We start from the raw sequence: 11,347 nt of genomic DNA, 5'->3' as shown, positions 1-11,347 counted from the left end.
CACACGTACGAGATGACAAGTCTTTATTCGCAGCTCTCACAGGCCAGTTTCTCTCTTCTCTTGGCTAATATTTAAAGTTTGACTAACACAAAATAATCACAATCACATATTCCAGTGCAGTTTTCACATACAACACATTTTGAAAAATGTAATACGTTGAAGATGCATGGGAATATTGCATGGTTGAAATGATTGGTTCATTGCTCTCCTGACACTCAACACTTGTTCCTTTTTTTTTCTTTTCCAACCTCTCACCTTTTCCCTGCTTGGTGGGGAAACTGAAAAACAATGATTTAAGTTAGACAGCATAACTTTAGAGGCACAAATGTGTTGCTTCAACTGCATGCATATCTTTTTTAACCTATCAATTGTTTGATACAAACGGAGCCTTTCTTTCATCACTGATTACTTACCTCCCAGAAGGCCTGGTCATCAAAGCATTTCTTGTTCTGGGGTGGCCTCCAGAAATGACATTTCAGAAGAAAACCTGAGCAGGAAGGAACATGTTTGTGGTTACAACTCCAATCCACCAGTGACTCCAATAACATATGTACAGTACTGTTGAAAGTCACCTGTGATGAGTCCCAGACTCATGCTCAGGCTCAGGGTGATGAGGAGCGTGCAAATGTGGAACACAGCAAATCGGACGGCCCTGAAAGATGTATAACATCATTCAAAGGAAACCCCAATGAATTTGAACATGTTCTTATGTATTCACCAATTCACCTTAAATGATTTAAGTAGAATGATTGTTATAATGTAATGCCTTATCAAATGCGGAGATACATTTAAAACAAAAATGTTCCCAATGCTCTTCCATTCTCTTCATATCCTGTTAACATAGGTGCTTTTTAATGCTGCGTACGTTGTGAGATCATCAGAGTCAGCGATCTGTAGGAGAAGTTGAACCATCCACCCCAGGATTCCAGGCAGACCATGGACACTAAGGACTCCGCAGGTGTCATGACACTCAAATGCAAACAGCATGATGGGCTGAAAGATAAAAAAAGCAGTAATATGAGATAGTGAAAGCCCATGGGCAATTCAGGAATTTGTTCATACGTACCTTAATGTATCGGGATCCCAAGGTTGATATCAGTGCAGCAGCAAATCCAATCGCCGTAGCTACCCACGGCAAATGAACGGCTGACATAGCAACCCCAATAGCAACACCACCAGCAAGAGTACATCTCTGAATATGAAACTGAGAGGAGAAAACATCCACACACAATTATTTTTAGTGGATTGGATAGGGCAACTCTATCCCTCAACATGACAAAATTTGTGAAATTCTTAAATTGTACTTCTATTCTACTTGATCAATATCCCACTTTAATGGCTACCACTGCCCTTTAACTTCCCACCTACAGGTGGCCCTGGCCATTCAAACATGTTTTCAGGTCATTACCAGGTTGAGTTTCCCTTGGGGACTAGTGAGGACAGAGAAACCAGCAGCTGTGACTGCACTGACTGCCAGGGCCAGGTAGGTGCTGTAGACAGCTCTCAGGCTCCTCCCCCTGTCAAGATGATCCACCTCTACCAGCACAGAGTTAAAACTGGGCCAGAACATCCACAGGAACAGAGTCCCTGGAGAGGAAGAGATGCACGTACCCACCAGAAGTTAACACTTGTATTATTGCAAACACAGGATAGTCAAACAACAAACATTATTAGTGGAGCACTAGCATTTCCATGTACCCATTACAGAGAACAGACCGGTCTTGCGGTCAATTTTCTCTTTCTCATGCTGTTGCTCGGATCCCTGTCTGTACAGGACCCATGATAACATCAGCCCAAAGAAGGCCCCAAAGATGTGGAGCAGCATGATGGTATTCAGAAACTGCACCTGTGTGTAAACAGACCACCCAATCATCAGTATACAGTCTAAAATTGTCACATTGTCATCAGATTCATCACTTTATCGGCTTACCTTTACGAATGTCTGGAGTAGCCAGCCATTCAGCACAAATCCAGATATCTCCAACAGGGCAATAAGAAGGAGATGGACAGGATTGGTCTTCCCAAGGACAGCACCTATGGCAATGAGGGAGGAAGCTGTGCACATCTCTGCAACAACCAAGCTGGTCCAAACACAGGAAAAGGGGTTCAATATTTATGATATATGCTTCCAACATATAACTAAATACAGGTATTAGCTATAATCAAATTGGCAGGTAAAAAAATCTGAGATCTAACATTTTGTAATGTTTCCAAATCTCCCATCAAATCTGAAGTTTCGATCCAATTACCCTTTGCCTCAATGCTGAATGAATAAGAAAGATGTGCACCATCTAAAAATAATGAAATAAGAAAATGCCTAACCCATACACCTCAACTTATTTCTCAGTACCTTCTCATATTTATCAAGATATTTCCTCTGTGATACATAGACTCAACACCGTTCAGGATAACTGCCCACTGGACAGCCATGGCTACCACTAGGAGGGTAAATCCTGCTCCACTGAAGCTGTACCGCACCAGGAATGTGGCCAGAAAGCCAAAACCCAGAATCACCATCACATGAACATCCTGAAATTCTGTGAGGAAAGAGGGAACACTTAATACGTCACAGATGGGAAAGACATTGTATCACTAGTCGTGTAAGCCTGTAAGAGGATAGAGTTGAATTGTTTTGTGTTGCCCCACACAAATATTGTGTATCACTGAAACTGCACAATGCAGCTAGCTGTTATGTGGGAAAGCTTTGGGAGGCCATATCCACCCCAACAAGTCCAGCTGCAACTCTTGCTGGCCCCACCAGATTAAGCACTTATCACTCATAACCAGTGTTGGCAGCCCCTGCTCATTTTTCTGTTCTCTCTCTCTCTCTGTCTGTAAACAAACACTGTAGGCTATAGCCTCAAAACAATGTGAAAACTATCATTTTGATCCCATGGATGAGCCGTCCTTGTACCCATTGTTTGTCTATTAATTTGAGTGGTTATATTTCTCCAGTCCCATCCTCCAGTCTCATCACTCAGCTGTAGTGGAGAGATGGCTTTGTTGTTTGAAATGCTGATTACATTTAGCTAATATATTCCCAGAGCATGCTTTAGTAAGAAACTTTTTGTGTATCATAACAACAATATTAATAATGATCTTGAAGTATACCTCTGTACACCACCTCTCCAAAAAAGCACATTACAATTGTTATTTTAACTCACCTGAGTAATAGTTGTTGAATGCATGTTGTTTAGTTTGTACATTTTGTTCAATGTCAACATAAACAATAAATACTACGATGAATCCCGTCTGCAGGAAAAAGAGCAGAGGCGGCAGACGAAAGCGAAGACTCTGTGCGTATTGGGGAGCCATCGGCGCTTCTAACCAAAAATTACCAAATGGTTCCAAAACAGAATTTTCTGCGCGCAACCCCTTCTACGCGAAACCGGAATGTCCCATTGGGCAAGGAAGAGCAGCTACTTTACCCTCTGTTTTATCTGTTTATGTTTACAAGTCAAAATGTCGACGCTGCTGCAGGTGTTTGGGCAATCTCTATTTTGTATCGATGTGCACGTAGAGTAGATGCCGTTACACATTGGTTCGGTTTTGAAGACATGGTGTTTTCATTTTAGATAAATAATATCAGTTTACTTTAAACCGCATTTGAAAGTGAAAAAATATGCTAGTAGGCATAATCCCGGTAGAAAATCGTCTGCAGGAGCCTACTGTAGCCTACATTTATCAAAAACGTTTCATATATAAACCCTATGTAATGTGGCTTTTGTCCTAATTAAGGAGCTAGATACTCAACATAGGCAACATATTTAGCACCCATAGCATGTGTATTGGCCTTTGACTCAGATATTAACACAACAATAATTTTGATCTGGATTATTAAATGTTTTGAAAACCCGTGCACAGGTTGTGCAAATTGCTCCAGGGTGAGTGGTTGCGTCTGAATAATATATAATTTATCCTAACGTCATGCACAGATGGCGCGACTCTCGCAATAAGAAAGCCATCACCATCTGCACACATTCAGCATTACTACAATATTACTTCCAAAAAAAACAATTTTTTTAGGTTCTCATACGCTTACAATGATGTTTTGATTATTGCTTGAACAGTCGCTAAGATTATATTTGGCTGTCATTTGCAAAATAACTATTTTGGATGCAGCAGTTGCTAGCTAGAATGCTAATGCTCATTGACATAGGCTGTAGCAGAAGCTCAGTGGTGTAAAGTACTTAAGTAAAAATACTTTGAAGTACTAGAGTCGTTTTTTTGGGGTATCTTTACTTTACTATTTATATTTTGGACTTTTTTTGACTTAACTACATTCCTAAAGAAAATAATGTACTTTTTAAGCCATACATTGTCCCTGACACCCAAAAGTACTCGTTACATTTTGAATGCTTAGCAGGACAGGAAAATGGTCCAATTCACACACATATCAAGAGAACATCCCTTGTCATTCTACTCTATTGCCTCTTATCCGGGGGACTCACTAAACACAAATGCATTGTTTGTAAATTATGTCTGAAAATTGTATTGTCTGGTTTGCTTAATATAAGGAATTTGACATTTGTATTTTACTTGATGACTTTCACTTTTACTTGAGTCATTTTCTATTAAGGTATCTTTACTTTTACTCAAGTGTGACAATTGGGTACTTTTTACACCACTGCAAAGCTAGCCAAAGAGACATTTTACTGGTTGAAGTTGAAGTGTTTTAGTATAATGCAGTTGATTTGCTATGATGACACGAACATTAAATGAAGCAGGGCATTCAAACAAGCCTTAAAATCCAATTATAATCCAAAAGTAGTGTGAAATACACTCATAAGCAACATGTAAATACAGTTTTTATTATACTGAACAAACATATAAGTGCAACATGCAACAATTTCAATGATTTTACAGAGCTACAATTCCTATAATGAAATCAGTCAATTTAAATAAATAAATAAATAAAATTGTGCAGGGGCACAGCCATGGGAATTCGTTTTTCCCCACAAAGAGGGTTTATTACAGATATACAGTGCCTTGCGAAAGTATTCGGCCCCCTTGAACTTTGCGACCTTTTGCCACATTTCAGGCTTCAAACATAAAGATATAAAACTGTATTTTTTTGTGAAGAATCAACAACAAGTGGGACACAATCATGAAGTGGAACGACATTTATTGGATATTTCAAACTTTTTTAACAAATCAAAAACTGAAAAATTGGGCGAGCAAAATTATTCAGCCCCTTTACTTTCAGTGCAGCAAACTCTCTCCAGAAGTTCAGTGAGGATCTCTGGATGATCCAATGTTGACCTAAATGACTAATGATGATAAATACAATCCACCTGTGTGTAATCAAGTCTCCGTATAAATGCACCTGCACTGTGATAGTCTCAGAGGTCCGTTAAAAGCGCAGAGAGCGTCATGAAGAACAAGGAACACACCAGGCAGGTCCGAGATACTGTTGTGAAGAAGTTTAAAGCCGGATTTGGATACAAAAAGATTTCCCAAGCTTTAAACATCCCAAGGAGCACTGTGCAAGCGATAATATTGAAATGGAAGGAGTATCAGACCACTGCAACTCTACCAAGACCTGGCTGTCCCTCTAAACTTTCAGCTCATACAAGGAGAAGACTGATCAGAGATGCAGCCAAGAGGCCCATGATCACTCTGGATGAACTGCAGAGATCTACAGCTGAGGTGGGAGACTCTGTCCATAGGACAACAATCAGTCGTATATTGCACAAATCTGGCCTTTATGGAAGAGTGGCAAGAAGAAAGCCATTTCTTAAAGATATCCATAAAAAGTGTTGTTTAAAGTTTGCCACAAGCCACCTGGGAGACACACCAAACATGTGGAAGAAGGTGCTCTGGTCAGATGAAACCAAAATTGAACTTTTTGGCAACAATGCAAAACGTTATGTTTGGCGTAAAAGCAACATAGCTGAACACACCATCCCCACTGTCAAACATGGTGGTGGCAGCATCATGGTTTGGGCCTGCTTTTCTTCAGCAGGGACAGGGAAGATGGTTAAAATTGATGGGAAGATGGATGGAGCCAAGTACAGGACCATTCTGGAAGAAATCCTGATGGAGTCTGCAAAAGACCTGAGACTGGGACGGAGATTTGTCTTCCAACAAGACAATGATCGAAAACATAAAGCAAAATCTACAATGGAATGGTTCAAAAATAAACATATCCAGGTGTTAGAATGGCCAAGTCAAAGTCCAGACCTGAATCCAATCGAGAATCTGTGGAAAGAATTGAAAACTGCTGTTCACAAATGCTCTCCATCCAACCTCACTGAGCTCGAGCTGTTTTGCAAGGAGGAATGGGAAAACATTTCAGTCTCTCGATGTGCAAAACTGATAGAGACATACCCCAAGCGACTTACAGCTGTAATCGCAGCAAAAGGTGGCGCTACAAAGTATTAACTTAAAGGGGCTGAATAATTTTGCACGCCCAATTTTTCAGTTTTTGATTTGTTAAAAAAGTTTGAAATATCCAATAAATGTCGTTCCACTTCATGATTGTGTCCCACTTGTTGATGATTCTTCACAAAAAATACAGTTTTATATCTTTATGTTTGAAGCCTGAAATGTGGCAAAAGGTCGCAAAGTTCAAGGGGGCCGAATACTTTCGCAAGGCACTGTAAATAGTCCTCAGTTTCATCAGCTGTCCAGGTGGCTGGTTTCAGGCGATCCCGCAGGTGAAGAAGCCGGATGTGTAGGTCCTGGGCTGGCTTGGTTACACGAGGTCTGCGTTTAAGAGGCGGGCTGGACATACTGCCAAATTATCTAAAATGACAAACGCGGCTTATGGTAGAGAAATTAACATTAAATTATCTGGGAACAGTTCTGGTGGACATTCCTTCAGTCAGCATGGCAATTGCATGCTCCCTCAAAATTTGAGACATCTGTGGCACTGTGTTGTGTGACAAAACTGCACATTTTAGAGTGGCCTTTTATTGTCCCCAGCACAAGGTGTACCTTTGTAATTATAATGCTGTTTAATCAGTTCCCAGATTTTTGGGGGTCAAAATCCAAAAGTTATGCTGTATGTACTAATGCAAAAAAAACGTTCTGAGCTAATAATGTAAGAAATAACACAAAAAAAACAAAATACTGCAAAGTTGCTTAGGAGCCAGAAACATAGCTGCCATGTCTATCGGCGCCATCTTGTCTCCCAGTTGTCTTGAACGCACTGAAGATTTCAGAGTCTGAGATCACTGTTCCCAGATGTTTTATATGCGGCACCAGTCATCTTGAAAGAAACAGTAGCCTACTGCTGTTCATTTGAGAAGGGCTCTCCTCCCTGCTTTTGCCAGTTCACGTAATGGGCCACGGGCCATAGAACGGTGTGCACCGCAGCTACCAGTGTTTTGTGAACAACAGAGTAAGCAACAATAGTGGAATTGGCAGTTAGCTTCAAAAAAAAGAAAACCGATACAATTAGTGGAAACATTCCACAATTGGACTAGATCATGCTAAACAAGGGTGGAATGTTGTTATATAAATTCAACAAAAGACAATTATTAGTTCATTTATCCGAAAACTTACAAATCTGTTGAAATCACACTGGATGTATCTTCAGAATTGCATTGGGGGCATACTTATATGCAGTGTACAGCCAAACCTATGGATTGTGCACCCATGAAATGGGGTATCGGCCTACTCAGTGACACCCACAGAACACAATTCTCAAGAGTTCAACACATAGCAAAGTTCAGTTGGTGGCATTCTGAGTTAGGCGTAGTAACAATGTCAGGTCATCACATTGGGTAGCCATAGCAATTGACATGGAGCAGAGAGTGAGTAAAAACATTACCTTGTGGAATAATGGACTCCTTTTACAGCAATACAAAATGGAGATCAAGGGTACTATGTACTGGTTGCAAAAATACCTTGCTGTGTAATGCTAGGCATTCAATAAAGTTGTGATGGATATTGTCCTTGATTATGAATTCTGGCATTGATGCCCTAAATATTTTTTTTAAAAACAGTCAGATGGCGGCAGTTGAAGTGTCTATACTGAACAAAATATAAACGCAACATGCAATTTTCAAAGATTTTACTGAGTTACAGTTCTGATAAGGAAATCAGTCGGTTAAAATAAATAAATGAGACCCTAATCTATCGATTTCACATGACTGGGAATACAGATATGCATCTGTTGGACACAGATACCTTTAAAAAAAAGGTAGGCGTGTGGATCAGAAAACCAGTCAGTTCCTAGTGTGACCAACATTTGCCTCATGCAGTTTGACACATCTCCTTCGCATCGTGTTTATCAAGCTGTTGATTGTAGCCGGTGAAATGTTGTCCCACTAACCTCTTCAATGGCTGTGTGAAGTTGCTGGATATTGGCGGGAAATGGAACATGCTATGAAACACATCGATCCAGAGCTTCCCAAACATACAGATCAAATCAAATTTTATTAGTCACGTGCCGAATACAACAGGTGAAATGCTTACTTATGAGCCCCTAACCAACATTGCAGTTTAAAAAAATACGGATAAGAGTAAGAGATAAAAGCAACAAGTAATTAAAGAGCAGCAGTATAAAAAAAAAGACAATATTTACAGGGGTGTGCCGGTACAGAGTCAATGTGCGGAGTCAATGCAAATAGCCTGGGTAGCCATTTGACTAGATGTTCAGGAGTCTTATGGCTTGGGGTTAGAAGCTGTTTAGAAGCCTCTTGGACCTAGACTTGGCGCTCCGGTACCGCTTGCCATGCGGTAGCAGAGAGAACAGTCTGTGACTATGTGACATGGGGCTGTGCATTATCATTCTGAAACATGAGGTTATGGTGGCGGATGAATGGCACGACAATGGGCCTCAGGATCTCATCACAGTATCTCTGTGCACCCAAATTGTCATCGATAAAATGTAATTGTGTGTTCATTGTCTGTAGCTTATGCCTGCCCATACCATTACCCCATCGCCACAATGGGGCACTCTGATCACAATGTTGACATCAGAAAATCGTTCCCCACACAATTACATATATGTGGTCTCCTGTTGCGAGGCGGCTTATGGTAGAGAACTCAACTATCTGGCAACATGCCAATTGCACACTCCCTCAAAACTTGAGACATCTGTGGCATTGTGTTGTGTGAGAAAATTGCAGATTTTACAGTGGCCTTTTATTGTCCCCAGCACAAGGTGTACCTTTGTAATGATAATGCTGTTTAATCCACTTCTTGATATGTCACAACTGTCAGATGGATGGATTATCTTGGCAAAGGAGAAATGCTCACTAACAGGTATGTAACAAATGTGTGCACAAAATTTGAGAGAAATAAGCTTTTTGTGCGTATGGAATATTTCTGGGATCTTTAATTTCAGCTCATGAAACATTGTGTTTATATTTTTCTTCAGTGTATGTATGTTTGTTTTCCAAACCAGTCATTTCAGGGCAAAGCATTAATACATTTTGTGACAAAGGAATGAGAGATTGTTTTCTGTCAACTCGAACAATGTACAGTGCATTCGGAAAGTAATCAGACCCATTGACTTTCTCCACATTTTGTTATGCTACAGCCTTATTCTAAAATAGATTAAATAATTTTTTCCCCTCATCAATCTACACACAATACCCCATAATGACAAAGATAAAATACGTTTTTAGACATTTCTGCAAATGTATTAAAAATACAAAAAAATGAAATATAACATTTACATACAGTGCCAGTCAAAAGTTTGAACACACCTACTCATTCCAGGGTTTTTCTTTAATTTTACTATTTTATACATTGTACAATAATAATGAAGACATCAAAACTACGAAATAACACATTTGGAATCATGTAGTAACCAAAAAAGTGTTTGTATTTGTATTTTAGAATCTTCAAAGTAGCCACCCATTGCCTTGATGACAGCTTTCCACACTCTTGGCATTTTCTCAACCAGCATCATATGGTACTCACATGATGAAGTTAATTTGTGGAATTTATTATCTTCTTAATGCATTTGAGACAATCCATTTTGTTGTGACAAGGTAGTGGTGGTATACAGAAGATTTGGTAAAAGATCAATATTCTACAGCTGCACCATTGAGAGCATCTTGACTGGTTGCATTACCGCTTGGTATGGCAGTTGCTTGGCACTACAGAGGGTAATGCGTATGGCCCAGTACATCACTGGGGCCAAGCTCTCTGCCATCCAGGACCTCCAGACACCCAAGTCATGGACTGTTCTCTCTGCTACCGCATGGCAAGCGGTAATAATGCTGGAACGTCTGGAAGTCTGGAACAAACAGCACCCTAAATAGCTTCTACCCCCAAAACATAAGACTGATAATTAGTTAGTCCAGATAGATATTTGGTTAACTATTTAACTATCTGTATAGACCCTTTTTTGACTACTCATATACGCGGCTGCTACTGTTTACTATCAGTCACTTTATACATACAGTGCCTTCAGAAAGTAGTCATACCCCTAGACTTATTCCACATTCTGTTGTGTTACAGCCTGAATTCGAAATGGATTAAACAGATTTTATTTCTCACCCAGCTACACACAATACCCCATAATGACAAAATGAAAACATGTTCTTAGAAATGTTTGCAAATGCATTTAAAATGAAATACATAAATATCTAATTTACATAACTATTCACACCCCTGAGTCAATACATGTTAGAATAACATTTGGCAACGATTACAGCTGTGAGTCTTTCTGGGTAAGTCTAAGAGCTTTGCACACCTTGTTTGTACAATATTTGCCCATTATTCTTTTCAAAATTATTCAAGCTCTGTCAAATTGGTTGTTGATCATTGCTAGACAGCCGTTTTCAACTCTTGCCATAGATTTTCAAGCAGATTTAAGTTAAACCTGTAACTCGGCCAATCAGAAATATTCACTGTCTTCTTGGTAAGAAACTAGTGTAGATTTGTCCTTGCTTTTTAGGTTACTGTCCTGCTGAAAGGGGAATTAATCTCCCAGTTTCTGTCGGAAAGCAGACTGAACCAGGTTTTCCTCTAGGATTTTGCCTATGCTTAGCTCCATTCTGTTTATTTTTTATCCTGAAGAACTCCCCCGTCCTTAATGATTACAAGCATACCCATAACATGATGCAGCCACCACTATGCTTGAAAATATGGAGAGTGGTACCATCCTCAGTTTTCTCCTATCACAGCCATACAACTTTGTAACTGTTTCAAATCACCATTGGCCTCATGGAGAACTCCCCGTTTCCTTACTCTCCGGCAACTGAGTTAGGAAGACGCCTGTATCTTTGTAGTGACTGGATGTATTGTTACACCATCCATTGATTCTGTTTAAAAACATTTCTTAAATAGAAGCAAACGGTTTCAAGGTGAAATGTAATGTGCCACTGTCTGTCCATGTGTCAGTCTGTCACCTCAAAATGTTCTCTCGACCTGTGTGCACCCA

The 11,347-nt window shown here is 39.9% G+C and overlaps 1 protein-coding gene across 2 annotated transcripts; it reads right to left on the bottom strand.

The window, feature by feature from the left end:
* Positions 1 to 6: 6 nt before the first annotated feature.
* Positions 7 to 3,484, bottom strand: rhd (Rh blood group, D antigen). Of its 2 annotated transcripts, XM_021573120.2 has the most exons (10): positions 3,165 to 3,484; positions 2,351 to 2,537; positions 1,931 to 2,081; positions 1,699 to 1,846; positions 1,409 to 1,587; positions 1,067 to 1,204; positions 866 to 993; positions 573 to 652; positions 414 to 487; positions 10 to 278 (listed from the first exon to the last, which is right to left on the bottom strand). In XM_021573120.2, the coding sequence occupies exons 1-10, from the start codon at positions 3,313 to 3,315 to the stop codon at positions 252 to 254; spliced, it is 1,263 nt and encodes a 420-aa protein (XP_021428795.2). In that variant the 5' UTR covers positions 3,316 to 3,484; the 3' UTR covers positions 10 to 251.
* Positions 3,485 to 11,347: the final 7,863 nt, after the last annotated feature.

Source organism: Oncorhynchus mykiss, chromosome 19, assembly GCF_013265735.2.
Source record: "Oncorhynchus mykiss isolate Arlee chromosome 19, USDA_OmykA_1.1, whole genome shotgun sequence".
NCBI lineage: Eukaryota > Metazoa > Chordata > Actinopteri > Salmoniformes > Salmonidae > Oncorhynchus > Oncorhynchus mykiss.
The sequence above is the reverse complement of the archived record's forward strand: the minus strand, read 5'-3'. Positions and strand labels throughout refer to the sequence as shown.

Coding starts and splice junctions, on each gene's coding strand:
- rhd (XM_021573120.2), bottom strand. CDS start 3,315: ATGGCTCCCCAATACGCACAGAGTCTTCGCTTTCGTCTGCCGCCTCTG. Junction 994..1,066: donor TGGGATCCCGATACATTAAG/GTACGTATGAAC, acceptor TTTATCTTTCAG/CCCATCATGCTGTTTGCATT. Junction 653..865: donor GACTCTGATGATCTCACAAC/GTACGCAGCATT, acceptor TACATCTTTCAG/GGCCGTCCGATTTGCTGTGT.